General features: G+C 49.3%; 1 protein-coding gene and 1 long non-coding RNA gene across 11 annotated transcripts in view; one reads left to right on the top strand and one right to left on the bottom strand.

Moving 5' to 3' along the window:
- The window catches only part of RPS6KA2 (ribosomal protein S6 kinase A2), a 451568-nt gene that overhangs the window by 211236 nt on the left and 224369 nt on the right, over nt 1–15963 (bottom strand). For 2 of the 8 annotated variants that reach the window (XM_074036765.1, XM_045390399.3), the window contains exon 1: nt 2585–2915. The exons of the other annotated variants lie outside the window; for them this stretch is intronic. In XM_074036765.1, the coding sequence (XP_073892866.1) occupies nt 2585–2683 (99 nt within the window). In that variant the 5' untranslated portion in view covers nt 2684–2915. Of the gene's footprint in view, nt 1–2584; nt 2916–15963 lie in introns of those variants that run through there. 8 annotated transcript variants of the gene reach the window in all.
- On the top strand, nt 3330–7073 carry LOC102118068 (uncharacterized). 3 transcript variants are annotated; one of them, XR_012433264.1, is made up of 4 exons: nt 3330–4053; nt 4555–4665; nt 5157–5227; nt 6641–7073. It is a non-coding gene; the product is annotated as an uncharacterized lncRNA (long non-coding RNA). The 3 variants fall into 3 exon arrangements; XR_012433263.1 differs by lacking the exon at nt 4555–4665; XR_012433265.1 differs by lacking the exon at nt 4555–4665 and having other exon boundaries at nt 5157–5590.

Below are 15963 nucleotides of genomic sequence, written 5' to 3'. Positions count from 1 at the left end.
CTTTCTCATTCATCCAAACAGAGGAAATACACATCTGTGTTCAGTACTTTGTGTCCTATTTCTCAACCTCAATCCATTGACAGACCTCCCCTGCTCAGTTTTACATTTTTTGATGAGTGCTTCTTGGCCTATAACCAGCTGTGAACACACAAACCAACACGCAGCCTTCTCAAGTATGGGTAGGGAGAAGAGGAACTCACTGGATGGGACACAAAGTCAGCTGCTTGTGCGAATCCTCACTGGGCGGAAGAGCCCTGAGGCCGGGACTTCCATGTCTTGTGTCTTTTTGGACACAGTACCCAGAAAAAGACCAGCCCCAGACCTGGTCCTCCATAAACACTTGCAGAATTTCCTTGGAAAGCTTTCAACAAGACTCTCAAACTCTCACGGTTTTATTCCCATAGCAATAGAATGAGGATAGTAACATACGCTACCCCGATTTTCACAAGCATCAAATAATAGGAAGCCAGGGAATGCATTTGTAAAGAAAAGAGCATTGTGTTAGTAGTGACCATCTTTTTTTTTGAGACGAGTCTTGCTCTGTCGCCAGGCTGGAGTGCAGTGGCGCGATCTCGGCTCACTGCAACCTCTGACTCCCTGGTTGAAATGATTCTCCTGCTTCAGCCTCCTGAAGAGCTGGAATTACAGGCACATGCCACCATGCCCAGCTAATTCTTGTATTTTTAGTAGAGACGGGGTTTCACCATGTTGGCCAGAATAGTCTCGATCTCCTGACCTTGTGATCTGCCTGCCTCAGGTTCCCAAAAGGCTGGGATTACAGGCATGAGCCACTGTGCTTGGACATTATTGACTATCTTGAGACCTCCAGCACCTACTACGGGATCTGGCACATAGAAAGCGCTAATTGACTACTTGCTGTTAGACTACATTTATTTTCAGCCCATTTGACCTCCTACGTCGCTGATGGTTTATGTATGACTTCTAGAAATTTTATTTGTACATCAAAAAAACCTCGTTTCCTATTCCCACCCCTACCTTGTTTCCCACTGTATTCTTTTTGGAGGCACTTCTGCAGCCCGGCCCTCCTTGCAGAACCCTAATACCAGAGGTGTGTGTATCCAGAATCAGGCAGATTCTTGAACTCCCACTGGTCAGCCAGTGTTTAGCTGCTCTTCATAAACAATGCCTGGAGTTTGCTCACACGTGTGCCTCTTCTTGACAGAGACAATAAATGGAAGGAGACAAGGAGATGTCTAATAAACTTGGCATTGTGATGAAACAGGAAATAAAAACATGTATCCAGATAAACATAAATACTATTCTGAGTTTCTGATCTTGTCAACTTTAGATTTTTTTAAGTGCCTGTGTCCCAGCAAAATGATTTGTCTCCCTGAAGGTGTGCTTAATTTCTCTCAATCTTAGACTTAAAGCAAGCCCTCCTCCAGTACTGGATTAACAGTTTTATTTGAAAGATATATTTTACCCTTAGGAACCGGCCACACTGATCCTATCTAGTACTTCAATTCTGATTTAGGGATGCCATAAGAGAAACTTTTTAAACGAGTAATTCTCTTCTACTTTTATGTCTATTCCTGAGCTCTGCTTAGCGGTCTCTCAATTGTTACAGCACCCATGCCTGTGTCTAATATCATGGCAGCTGGGACAAAGAACACCAAGATGAAACATCTGAGATTGTTCCAGTTGAAACAAACCAACCAAAACCGCACAGGTGCCAGCCTTGAGGCAAAGGCGGGACAGTGTCAGGCAAAATCTTTGGGTCCCAGCCTCAGTCTCCCCATCACCATGTCTCTTTTTCACTTAAACACGTTTCACTGTTTTGTCATCTATAGATTCAACAATGTGATTTGGACACTGGGATTAAGAGAGTAAGATTTGATGGTCGAAATAAAAAACACCACAAGAGAACCGTCCAAAAGAAAACCCTAAGATGCCAAGATGCGGGACAGGTAGAAAGGACAGGGCTTTGGGAGTACTCTGGGTTTTCAGGACGAATCTGTATCAACCCCGGCGCTGTGAGGGTATTGCATCAGGCGCTTTACTCCTGAGCGCCGTTTTAGATGCCTAAGTAAATCGTGCTGCTGCCCGTTCTTCCCCGTTCTGTGAATCCTACACTGACTTCAAATGCACGAATGAGCTACAAGATAAGGTGGAACCTGCCAGCCGGGCACGGCTGACAGCACCTGATCAGTGCCTCAGAGGGCGGAGCTGGGGGGCTTCTCCACTCGGGACTCTGATGGACCCCTGCGAAGCGCTTCGCGCCACGCGGCTGTCCAGCTGCAGAGAAAGCCCCTCCGCACCCGGTCACCCGTGGCCCACAGGGGACCACACCACACCCCGTGCAGCCAGCAGCGGATAAACGAGCTGGAAATGCAGTGGGGGTGGAGTTGGCCCCCGCAAGGACCCACGGACCGCCCAATTACTACGGAGTCCGAGCGATAACGTGGGGAGCCCTTTGGTTCGATTTTCGGAACCGGACCAGCTTTCCAGTAACTTGAACTCCCTGACGGGTCTCGGGGTCCACCCAGAGGTGGCGAGGCGGGCTCGGGCTGCCACAGCCCGCTTGGCGCCTGGCACCTGCGCGCCCCGAAGGCGGCCGCATTACCTCGAGCCGGCTCAGGCTGGAGCTCTTGGAGCGCGACTTCCTGCGCAGGTACACGGAGAAGAACCTGCGCACGGCGAACTTCTTCATGCTCAGGTCCATCGCCCCGCGCCCAGCCCGGAGCAGCCGCAGGGCCGGGGGACGCGCATCCCCGGCATCCCAGGTGCCGGGCTCAGGTCCGCGGGTGGGCGCGCGGGGCCGGGGAGCCCGGCGCGACGGCCATGGGCGTGGGGCGTGGGGCGCGGGCTGCGGTCACAAAGGGCAGGCCGCGCCGGCCACCGCGGCCGGGGCCCCAGGCGCTCCCTCCGCCTCCTTCTTCGCCTCCCCTGCGAGTACCAGCGCCGGCCACGCGCCACGCCTACACCACGCCCACCGCCACTACCGCCAATCAGCGCCCTTCGCTTCGCGCCCCGGCACGCACACCTCCTCCTCCTCCGCCCCGCCCCGCCACTACCGCCAATCAGCGCTCACCACCCCGCCCGTTCCCGCCCACTACCAAGCACTGCCAATGAGCGCCTACCGCCCCGCCCAGGAGAGCCCCGCCTCCACCGATACCTCCAATCATCAGCGTCGCCCTGAGGCTCCAGGTGCTCATCCCTCCTCCTCTTTCTACTCCTTCCTACGAGTACCAGCTCCGTGCAGCCCCGCCCCCACGCGGGTCCACCCACGGCCCCGCCCACAGCATTGCCCGCCAATCAGCGCCCGCGACTGCCGCATGCCTAATGAGCACCGGCCCGGGACAGCTCCCGGCTCCGGAGAGCTGTGTAGCGGCTCAGGAGCCGCGCAGTTGCTGGCATTCCTGTCACGCAACTTCGGCCCGGCTGCTCTTTCTTCCAGCTTGGGGCCGTCATTATGTTTTCCTTCCTTAAAACATCCCTATGCACACTTTGTCGTCATGTTTTTCTCTGCTGAACCAAACTTTAATTGTTGATCAGCAAATGCTTCTAGAAAACCCAAGCAAAACCGCAGCGGCCAGCGAGCGAGGCACCCCCGCCTGCCAGCGGATCCTGCAGCCTGGCCCAGAGCCGACTGCCGCGGGACCGGCGCCTTCCCTCTGCCGGAGCGGACAAACACGCCCGAGGGCGGGGGCTCAGGCAGCCCGCGGGGCGCCTCCCTCCCGCGGCTGCAGAACAAAGACGCATCCGCCCTCCGCAGCCGGCCCCATTCTAGGAAACGTCTACACAGATGGCTTATCAGGGCCCGCGCTGGGAATACCCGGGGCGGGGTGACCTGGGTCTAGGGCAAGGCCCGGATCTGCCTTAAAGGGAAACACTTTTTTTTTTTTTTTTTTCCTAGAAATGCTCACCAAGGGCTGCAGGAGGGCCGGGATCTGCGGGCTCACGACCCGGTGCAGCCTGGGTGCTCTGTTTTCCTCTTGTGCACGTGTTGAGTTTGTGTTTAAAAACAGGGAGAAACCGAGCCCATTGACATAGCACCATCACCACCTGCAAAGACCAGAAACGACTGTGGTGGTGAGTTGACAAGTCTTGCTTGCTCTTTTGCAGTGTGAACTGCAAAATCCTCGCGTTGTTTTGCTCCTTGGACTACTCAGATGTTACGTTAATACTTGTGATAGGCTATTTTGGCTAAGGTGGATAGAGGTCAGAATGTCCTTAAATAAGAGCTTTAAGCTCATGCTGCATCCGGGCTGAGGTGAGACCAGATAGGCTCTCTGGGTTTCCTGGAGACCCGCGTTGAGCGGTGCTGCTCCGGAGTGGAAGCCGGGAGTTTAGCACCAGGACTCTGGCGCTGCCCCTTCCTTGCTTGGTGAACTTGGGTGCCGCTGCACGTTGTTCCCACGACTCATCTCTAAGAAGAAAATATGAGTGAAACCTGCCTCATCTCCCTTACTGGATAGCAAGAGGCTTATGCAAGATCACGGATATGGGAGTGCTTTGTGAATTTAAATAGTGCAATTGATTTTCATATTATGTATTAAAGGATTTATAATAACTATTTTTCTTTAAAAACAGAAGTGCAGGACCCCACAAGGACACCAAACACCAAACACCTCTTTTTGCTGCTTTTCAAGACGATGCGCCAATTAAGTGCCCATGAAAACTGCTTTTCCTGCTTCCTTTAAGGTTCTGCTGGGAGGGTAGCCTCTGAGTGCCCTGTATCCCTGCTGGGATCCTTAGGCATCCTGGCTCTAGGCAAACACAAAGATACTGTACCCAGCACGGGAAGCGGTAGATGGACCTCCAACTGGACACAGACTCTGGGGATGAGGGAGGGCCAACCCGACTATGCTTCCCTCAGAAGGGCAGCCAGTAATACTGGCCGGAGACAGGGGTGCAGAATGCCAACTATACCAACTGGCGGGCATCCTGTTCAGGACAAAAGTCCAGAGGCAGGCCTAAGTCAAGGCTTGTGTTGTATCGACGATAGTATTTTGACGTGATCTGACAAAATTGGAAAGGAAATATTTCATGCGACATTCATGAGTTCCCCAAATTTGAAGGCAACAAAACTGTTCTGTTGAACTTGGGGGGAAAATCGTTCAGATTTCAACCACAGAATTCATTGCTACAACAGTAAATATGTTTGCCTTTGTTTTTCTTCTGGTAAAATACAGGTATACCAAAATCACGGAACACTACTTCATGTGCCTATGTAATGAAATCCTCCGAAACCACTAAATCTAGGGTAGGTATAATATCAAGACGCATTGTAACCTAAATCCAAATTATCCTCACCAAATACCAGAAAAGAAAGTGAACTTGATAAAGGCTCTTGCCCAGATGATGGAATGGGAAAGGACTCAAGAGCAGATAAAGAGCTTGGTAGACCTCTTAGTATCTCACATTTTCTCTAACTCAAGCACAGTAAGTTTGAGACTGAATTCCATGGTGACTGCTACTTCTATGAGTACCAGATTAGCTGATGCATGGTCACTGCAATTCCACAAGTGATTATCGATCACCTACTAACATCTGGCACTGTGGTGGTCATTTGTGACACAAAGTGATTACAATATCTCAAGAAGTTCACAGTCTTATGGAAGAGAAGGTGAGTGAACAGGCAAAGCTGATGCCATTTTTATGTAAAGTGAAAGAAATGTGTAAGAGATGAATGAGAAGCCAATACTAATTGGCAAAGTCAAGGAGGAGATGGCCTTTGCTCTGAACGCCTGAGGGTAAGAAGATGAGGGAATAAGTTTCTTGGACAGACAAGAGGCGGCGGGAGTCCCAGGCTGAGGAATAACAGGGCACAGTTTGGGGACTGTGACAAGATTTACCATCTCTTCCGGGCTACACAGGTATCTTTGTGGGTAAGGCTGATGTGCTGTCTGCATATGGGAAGATGCCACATTCTCGGGGCACCCCACAGGAGTATGTTAAGAGTGACATCCAAGAGCTTCTAATTAGTCAAGTACCACAAATGTCTGTTCGTCTCCAAACAGCCCTACAGGCTGCTGGAAGTTTCAAGTTTCTAAAACTCTCTTTTATTCTCATAATATATTTTCAATAAAATGCTAAATTGCACTTCAAGTGAAACTTTATATATCTTTAAAATAAATGGAAACAATGTGGGGAGCTTTTAGACTTCACAGATAAGTGAGATCGTGGACATTTGTCTTCCCTTGTCTGGCTTATTCCACTTAGTATGATGTCCTCCAAGCCCATCTGTGTTGCCTGCAGGTAGCTATGTGAGGCGATGGGTGTGTTCATTAGCTTGATTGTGGGAATCCTTGCACAAGGTATACCTACAGCAAACATGATGGGGTGTCCCTTAAATTATGCAACTTTTGGCTGCACAGGGTAGCTCACGCCTATCATCCCAGCACTTTGGGAGGCCGAGGCGGGCAGATCACCTGAGGTCAGGAGTTCAAGACCAGCCTGACTAACATGGAGAAACCCCATCTCGACTAAAAATACAAAATTAGCCAGGCGTGGTGGCACATGCCTGTAATCCCAGCTACTCGGGAGGCTGAGGCAGGAGAATCCCTTGAACCCGGGAGGCGGAGTTGCGGTCAGTGGTGATCATACCATTGTACTCCAGCCTGGGCACCAAGAGCGAAACTCCATCTCAAAAAAAAAATTTTTTTTTCTTTGTCAGTTATACCTCAACACAGCTGGAGAAAATAAAAAGAATGAATGAGGAAGGACATACAGAAATCAACAGCAACAACACAGAGGAGGAAGACCAGAAGACAGACACAGAGACCAGGAGACCAAGAAGGAACTTAACCCGGAGGAAAAGTTATACTAGCAGCTGGAGCTTAGTGAGGGAGGAGAGAGCAGAGACGGACAGCGCAACTCAGGAACAGGGTCGGGTAGCGGCAGAGGCACACTGAGCCGTGTTGGGAGACCAGAGGACAACATGTACCCAACACGGGTATGAAATACCTCGAGGCCAGGCGCGGGGGCTCATGCCTGCAATCCCAGCACTTCGGGAGGCCGAGATGGGCAGATCACTTGAGCCCAGGAGTTCAAGGCCAGCCTGGGCAATATGGCAAAACCCATGTTTTCTCTACTAAAAACTACAAAAATCAGTTGGATGTGGTGGTGTGTGCCTGTGGTCCCGGCTACTTCGGAGGCTGAAGTGGGAGGATCACTTGAGCCGAGGAGGCGGAGATGGCAGTGATCTGAGATCGTGCCACTGCACTCCAGCCTGGGTAACAGAGTGAGAGCCCATCTCAAAAACACCAAAAAAAAAAAAAACAAAAAACCTCAGAGCAGATTGCCTAAGTCCACAGAGCAAGAAAGGAAACTGGGGCAAAGTAAAGGAGTGAGTTTCTTCTTCTACCTCTGGCCAGTGTGTAAGGATGGGATGCTCAGAGCCGGGGGTACTTTGGGCCCATGGGGTCATGCTAAGCATGGCATGGCAGAAAACTGGAAACATTCTGGATCCTTGATAACACTGTTGAGTTACTGCATTAACCAATTCTGCAGCCAAACCTCTTTGAGGCTTATTTCTGTGGAAAATAACAAATCTTTTCATTGAGCTGAGTTTTCTACCATTTGCAGCCAAAGGAATCCTAATTGATACACTCAGCAAGGCACTCATTATTCACTCGGTTAATCCATAGACTTACATCTAGTTACTACATCTCAATTTTTATAAAAGTTACTTAAAGATTATTTAATAGTCATAATATTTGTAAAACATGGTAGAAAGTGCTGTAGATGAATTACAATTACGGTTATAATTCTAGGATGGAAGAATTACTTGTTTGAATGTATTCGCGTATCATGCGTTTCACAGTCTCTTCCTCTGTACTCAGCACTGTGCCCTCTCACAAGATCATCACAGGCTAGTGACAAATGATCAGATACAAAAATATACCGTGAGTCAGCGGAACGTGCCACGCTTTCAGGCAGACAAGCATGCAGCTGGCCCATGCGGAGGGAGGAAGGGCTAGAGGGACATAGGGACAGTTTTTCAAACCAGGCAAGTGGGGATGAGAGCAGAAAGAAAGATCATTTTGTGCAAAGGCCCTGGGGTGAGTGACGCTGTGTGGCCAGAGCATGGGCTCAGGGTGTGGGGTCAGGTGGAGGCGATGACGTTTGTTCTCAGCTTAACAAAGGGGCCACTGAAGCATGAAGCTGAGGATAACAGGGACACACTTGTATTTGAGAAAGTTCTGGCAGCAGGGTGCACAGCAGAGGAAGCAGATCAGGGAGGTGCCCCGTGACAGTCTTGTGGGGCAGGACAGTGTCCTCATGAAGAGCAAACCGCAGTGGCCACAGTGATGGAGAGCAAGAGGCCGAGGTGGGCAGTAACGCTGGGAGCAGAATTTGCTGGAGACCCACGGGCTGAGGGGAAGGAATTGGGGCCGGACGTTTCCAGGATACGTCCTCGCATCCACAGGCACCACCTCTGAGTGACTCCTCCCCCTTACTCATCCCCTCCATTTTACCACCTCAAAATCGAAATCACAATCGCTGAGCCTTTACACAGTTCACTCAGATGGTTCCCTGTAAATCCACGATTTGCAAAACTGTCAGGTTTTATTCCAACATGACCACAAACATGGAAAAACAAAGACACGTGTAAATTATGTGAGATGAGAAAATAACACATAACTCTAAAGAGGGAATTTCATTTGCAAATGTTTTTTGAGGCAGAATCTCACACTCTGTCCCCCAGGCTGGAGTGCAGTAGTGTGATCTCGGCTCACTGCAACCTGCTCCTCCTGTGATTCTTGAGTAGCTGGGACTACAGGCATGCGCCACCTTGCCCAGCTAATTTTTGTATTTTTAGTAGAGATGGGAGTTTTGTCATGTACGACTGGTCTCGAATTCCTGACCTCTAGTGATCCGCCCACCTCAGCCTCCCAAAGTGCTGGGGTTACAGGTGTGAGCCACTACACTCAGCGTTCATTTGCAAATTTTTTTATTGTTTGGTATAGTTTCACACCACAAATAACTCACATCCTTAATAACCCACAGAAAAAAACTAATATTCAAGAACTAACTAGAACAATTTTTTAAAATATGAGGAAAATGAGACCATAATTTTTAAATTATAATAATTTAAACAAGACCTGTGATAACGGAGAGCCAACGGTAGTATGTGAAAGCGACTGTGTGGGGCATACTTGGTTGTATTCATGTTTGTGACTCACTAATTATTAATCACTTCTCTCCCACGTACACCTTGGCATGAATGAGTTAGAGAAGAACCACGGCAGGAGCCTAGCGTCATTCATCAACTCAGGTCCTCTGCACATCTGCCGTGCCTGCTGCTGTGGGCTGTGCTGAGCCTGAGATCTGAGGGGCTGGGCGCAGCAGGGACTCCTGTCCTGACAGGCATGGCGGTCTCTGGGGTAGCACAGACAAGCCAGCGTGTGTTCACTCCCAGGCGAGAAGGGCTTTAGAGGGAGAGGGCCCTACAGGAGCCCTTAGTCTTGCAGATGACTGCTACCTTCACAGGTGATGATGAGCAAGTGAGAGCCAGATGCACAGGGACAGGCGAGGGTGTTCCGTCGGGGAAGCTCAGGCTAAAAGCCAGCGAGAGCATGGTCCTGAGGAGGTCCATTTGGCTGCGGTGTGAGGGTGTGTTGGAGTGGGGACAGGGCAAAGGAGGGGTGCTGGGTCACATGGTAGAGAGCCCCAAGGAGTTTATCCCTGAAAAGGAGGAAGAGCCTGGGAGGCTTTGGCAGGAGGATGCCATCAGCGTCGCCTGGGCGTGTCTGGTGAAGGATGTCTCAAGTCTGACCCTGCTCACCTATTGCGCTCATGGACAAGCCACCATCCCCATGCTGAGGAGAAGGCTGCGTCCACCCCAGGAGGGTGACCTGGGTGTGTCTGGTAAAGGGTGTCTTAAGTCTGACCCTGCTCATCTTCTGTGTGCACTCCAGGACAAGCCACCATCCCCACTCTAGACCAGGGTGGTCACCTGCTAGCTTGGCCGCCCATGGCCATTCCACACAAATTCAAATCCAATCCTCCACTTCTCTGCTTGTAACTCTTCCAGGCTTCTTACTTTCTTGCCAGTAGAGTATAATAAAACCCAAACTCCTCATTCTGCCTACACTGACTCTGCTACAAAGACCCTGGGTCTCACCACCCACCGTCCATCCCGCCCTGCCCCATCCTGCTCCTTGGCTCCACCAGCCTGGCCTTCCCTTCATTCTTGGAACCGCCAAGGCCATCCCACCTCCAGCCTTGGGTTCTGGCTCCTTCTTCTACCTGGGCCCCTGTTCCGGCTGGCTCTCAAGCTTTGGCTTCCAGCTTGAATCAGTGCCTCCCTGCAGAGGCCTTTCTGGATAGCCAATCTCAGGCAGGCTTGAATTAATGCCACCCTGCAGAGGCCTTTCTGGATAGCCTATCTCAGACAGGGCCTCTCTACACGAGTCTCTAGAACACCTCATGCTCATTTTCTTTACAAAACTTCTGATAATATGTGATTCTTCTCCCTTTTCTCCTCCACATTTTTCTCCTCTTCTTCCTCCTCCTCCTTCTTCCTCCTTGTCCTTCATCTTCTTTACCTTTTAAATACTTTTTTCCAGTAATCACAATATAAGGCCCTAAGGACAGGAGCTTTAACATCCCCAGAGGCTTCTGTGACACAGAGCCCAGCGCACAGCAGGCACTCCATGGATATCTGCTGCCCTTGTTGAATAAACAGATTGGGGAATGAGGCCAGGAGAATGGCAGGGTGTGGCCGAAGGAAAGTGGATGAACTCCAGGGTTAAATTTAGAACAAACAGGATTTCAGGATTGATCATTTGAAAGGAAAGTTTCTACCAACTCTCTGAGATACGCTAAGTTTGAAAATTTCAAGGACAAATAGCTATAGGCCAATTAAAAAAAATGCTGAGAGGCTGTTCCACAACCCTGACACTGCCCAGGTGTCTGAGAACACAGGATGGCCTGGAGAGTGAAGGAGGGGAGCAGGGAGAGAGGAAATTTGGCAGCATTTCCATCACCCTTCCTCTCCACCACCCAAAGGGCTGGGGAGGTGCCACCTCCGTTGTTGCAGCCCAGGCAGGATGACTTTGTGGGGCCCCTTGGGGAGTGCTGATATGCTGGGACCAGGTGGCTTAGGTCTGGCATCCACTGGGACCATCTGGAGGGGAACACGAGGAGGACAGAGAGGCTGTGTGGTGGCTAACCCTGTCCGTGCAAGGCTTGTTGGCCAAGGACATATGAGTGCTTCCTACAGGCCAGCCCGGGGCCAAGGAGGGGCCATGTGAAGTCCTCAGAGACTCTGCCTGGAGTGAAGCTAACAGGGGCCTCCAGGAGAGAAGGGTCAGGCTGGGGAAGAGAGGAGAGCAGTCGAAGCCCATTTTCTCCCCTCCTCTTCCTCACTCCTGGCTCTGGCCCTGAGAGGAACAATGAGCCTAGAGGAACAATGAGCAGGTGTGGGGTGGGGAGAGAGGGTGTAGGGAATACACAAGGTGGAGAGTAGGAGAGTCAGCAAGCTCGGACAACGGGCTGTCCGCGCAGCTCTCTGAGAAGGAGCCATCCTGAGGACCGGAAATACTAACCAAGAGCTCAGAACTTAAAGCCAATGTGGGCTGTCTGTTGTCCAAGAGTGGGAAGAAAAGCTGTGGAAAGTGACAGGGTCCTCACTGGAGAAGGGGGTGTTTGTCCCACTGGTGGACATTGAAATGTGTGTTTTGACCCAATCTCAAGTCAGGATTGTTCAAGTCAATGAGGTAAGTAAGCAGAGGCAGGAACCAAAAAGTGGGTCCAGGTTTGCAGCATAAGACCCCGTGTCACAGCCATAGTGGCCGCAGAGGACAGAGCCCACCCCTCAAAGTGAGAGTCCTGCAAGGGTGCTGCACTTGGCCTGCGGGCGGGCTGAGGGTGGACCCCATAACCCCCTGGATGAGGAATCGTGGTTGAACACTGGCACTAAGCAGGGGGCCAGGAGCGTGGGAAATCCCGGGGGTCTGTGGCCATAGCCAGCCTTCGCACAGGGGCAGGGCCTCGGTTCACCGCCTGTGTGAAAACAGTAGCAGCAACTCCAGCTGACAATTTAAAGTGGTCTTGAGGTGTTTTTGCCCTGGGTGCCTAGCAGAAACAATCACAAATGCTTTCTAGAGGAATCTGCACTAAAGCCAGGCTTCAAAGAATTCCCTCAGACACAGCTCCAAGGAGCGCAAGCTCACAATCGCCGTGCGCAAAATCCACACAAGTCAGGAGCACAGCCCGCAAGCCAGCCAGCCGCAGACTCAGCTGTGAGTAGCCTCCAGCCACTGGACCATCCAGGGGAGAGCAGTGAATGTCAAATTTGACAAGCTTAAGGAAATAAAAGCAAGAAATGAAAAAGCAATTAAAGACAAGAGACTCAAAGTGACCAAGTAGATAAAAAAATGAACAATGTCGTTCTTGAAATGGAAAGACAGAGTACTTGACACGAATGACATATAGCTGAGCACGTGTACCATTTATTAAAGAGCAAATTAGGTGTAGCTGGAGACAGGCAAAAGACAGATCTAAAAACGACTGTGGTAAGCAGGAGCCCGTGATGGACTGTACACTGGGAAGTAAAATATCTTGAATTAAATGTCTACCCGCTGTTCAGATCCTATGACCTGACTGTGGCTGAAATTCTCTGAGTCTCTAGAACAGTGGTTCTGGGATGGTGGAGGATGGGTCCCAGGGGACATCTGTCAGTGTTGGAGACATTTTTGATTGTCACAGCTGGGCGGGGCTACCAGTATCTCGTAGGTTGAGGCTGGGCACTGCTGAACACTCTACATTGTACAGGACAGGCTCATTACCAAGATTTGCCCATCAAAAATGTCAGTAGTCTCTGTTCTTTCTGCTCAGTTTGTTTGCGAACCTAAAATGGCTCTTAAAAAATAAAGTCTATTTTTAAAAATGTTGATGGTGAGGTTGAAAAAGCCCGCTCTAGGATGAAGAGGGAGGAAGAAGAGGAAAAAAAAAACCCAACCCTTTTCTCACTAGGTCGTCACCTATGAAAACAGCAATTTCATGCAGTTAAACCAATATGGGGAAGCGCTTTGTAAATTGTAAGGTGCTCTACAGAGTTATTCATAGAAATCCTAGCGTTTCACACAGAGAATTAATGAAATGGCTGGGAAGAGAGTTGACTCCCAAATATGAGAATTTTTATCTGAAAACTCCCCTATTAAACTGCACCATCTTATGCAAGGCATGACCATGTGCCTCGCTGCCCAAACCAGAAGGCAAGACTTACCGTGACCTCCTGACATGTCCTTATTCCCTACGTGTCTAGTTACTGAGATTTGTCAACTGTGCCTTCTACATGTTTTCCCCGTCTTGCCTTCTTTCCAACCCTGCCCTCCATAACACAGCGTGGGCCCTTCTCAGCTCTTGCCAGAAAGTAGTAATTACTGGCCAAAGGAAGTGAATCTTGTTCAGTTACCCCAGGGCATGCATAGCTCCAGAGGTTGGATGCTTGGAAGCCTCAGACTCTGTTCTTCCTGGCCAGGCCTTCTTCCATGTTTGCCTCTTCTCCTTCCCCCAGGGCGCAGCCTCTGCTCCTGCCCCGCTGACTTACTCCTGAGAAGATGATCTGTGGTGTCTCCATGACATCATTCACGCAGTGTCCACAGCTGTCCTTCCTGCCTGCTCTGCCTCTGTCCACTGGCCACGTCTCCTTCCAGCATCTTCCAGACCCAGCATTGCTCCAGGAAGCCACACGGAGATCCCTCCACCCCTCAGGCCCTGTTGGGGTCTCTCCTGGGATCCTCTAATTTGCTCACTGTGCTGTATTAAAACTTTGGGTTCCCCTTTCTCTCACACCAACGTTAAAATACTTTAGAGAAGCAACTGTCCGTAGCGTTCCATGCATGTTTGTAAACAGACGTTACTAGGATTATTTTCAGTGGGTTGCTAATTAGGAAGAGCTTTGGTCTACATTATTATTTCTGTGACACATTTATCTAAGAAACAGACACAGTGAACCCCCTTATGCAATGAAGATGCTGAGGCTCTAAAAGGTTAACCCGGAAATAAGGGACTTTTCCAAGCCTATACGTAAATTATAGAGGAATTCAAAAGGAAGGGAGTTAGCAGGAAAGAGGAAACAGGTTACAACTATAGCAGGAAGGATTTCTGTAGCTTAAAAAAGAAAAAAAAAAACCCTCATCATAGAAAAATTTCTCAAGATCTGGCATGGGTACAAAGGAGAGCATAAAATCTTTGCTAGATTTGTTTTAGCAAGAAATTTTCATTGTTTAAAAATATTTCATAAACACCTATAATATTTCAGGCACTAAATACCTCTACTAGAGATGAGAACTTGATGAACACATAAAAGCCAGACAGGGAGCTGAGAATAGCAGGTGTGGCAGCCCCGGGAGAGGCGCGCCTTGTGGTGCCGTCTCCCCCTCCCCTCATCAGAGGAGCTGGGGAGGAAGCTGGGGCTGGGAGGCGCGCCGCCCTTCCCCGCTCCGCTGGGCTCTTCCCTGTTCTCGGCAACCTGCTGGTCTGAGAATGCGCGATAAAACGAGGGGGAAATCTTTTCTAATGAAGTGTGGCTGGTCCGATAGTAAGCAGGGAAGAATGAACACAGGCAAAACATGAGGATAAGGAGATATTGTGAGGGCAAGCACTGTTCTGAGTAGTGCTTGTCCTGCAGGCTAATGTGAGTCTCTGTCATCTAGACCAGAGGTTCAGCGGGGGGCCAAGCAGGGTGTGGGGTTGGATCAGGCATTCCCATAGAGCAGACTGGAGGGCGTGACCTTGGAAGAACCTCACTGTGAAGAAGGAGGCTTGCCTCTTCAGGTGGGAGTGCGGAAAAAAGCAAGGGGTAAAAACTGCCCTCTCAGACTTCTGCAGCTCACACTTCAGCCAGTTGGAAGCCAAAATCCTCACTCCTAGTGTGGCCTGAAAAACTCCAATCCAATCTTTTAGTTTTTAGAGATTCCAGATCGGTAGCACACGGAAGACCAGGCAGAGGCAAACGTAAGTACAATCAGGAAGAACATGCTTTAAACATGTCTCACAGTTTAAACGGGAAATTCTAAGGGGCATGAGCTCGCAAACATAAATCACTAAATAATCACAGATACAAACTGTGGGCAAGAGTCAGTAGAGACAAATTCCAAAATCAGACCTGTACAGATAGCAAAGGTTAGGAATTTGTATAAATAATATAAACTATGTGTGTTCAATACATTTGAAAAACAAGGAAGGTTGAAGCATTGCAAGAAAACAAGAGATTGTAAAATGACCAAGCAGATTTGTAAAAATAAGCAAAACTTTAAAATTGAAACTATAATAATTTAAATTAAAAATCCAATAGATTGGCCAGGTGTGGTGGCTCACGCTTATAATCCCAGCACTTTGGGAGGCCGAGGTGGGCAGATCACTTGAGGTCAGGAGTTCAAGACCAGCCTGGCCAACATGGCAAAACCCCATCTCTACTAAAAATACAAAAATCAGCCAGTGTAGTGGTGTACACCTGTAATCTCAGCTACATGGAGAACTGAGGCAGGAGAACTGCTTGAACGTGGGAGGTGGTAGGTACAGTGAGCCAAGATCATGCCACTGCACTCCAGCCACTCCATCACAAAAAAAAAAAAAAAAATTCAGTAGATCGATTAAACAGCAGTTTGGACAAAGTCCAAGACAGAGTTGGTAAAAGAGAGGTTGGATCTGATGATAATTGAGAGAAAGACAGAAATACAGGAAAAATGAAAGGGGGGTTAAGAAATATGGAAGATAGAAGGAGAAAAATCCAGCATGCCTCTGACTATTAGAATGAGACAGAAGAAACAAAGAAAAATAGAAAAGCACTATTCAAAGAGGTGAGGCAATACTACAGAATTTTTCAGAGTAGATAAAATATACCAATCTTCATATTTATAAAAACCCCCAAGTCCCCAGGAGGAGTCAATGAAAAGAAAACAATACCTAAATACATCATACTAAATCTTTGAAATACCAAACCCCCCCTGCCAAAAAAAAAAAAAAAAAAAAAAACCTCTCCAG

The sequence above is a fragment of the Macaca fascicularis genome, chromosome 4 (genome assembly GCF_037993035.2).
Source record: "Macaca fascicularis isolate 582-1 chromosome 4, T2T-MFA8v1.1".
NCBI classification, from domain to species: domain Eukaryota; kingdom Metazoa; phylum Chordata; class Mammalia; order Primates; family Cercopithecidae; genus Macaca; species Macaca fascicularis.
This window is presented reverse-complemented; position numbering and strand designations above follow the sequence as displayed.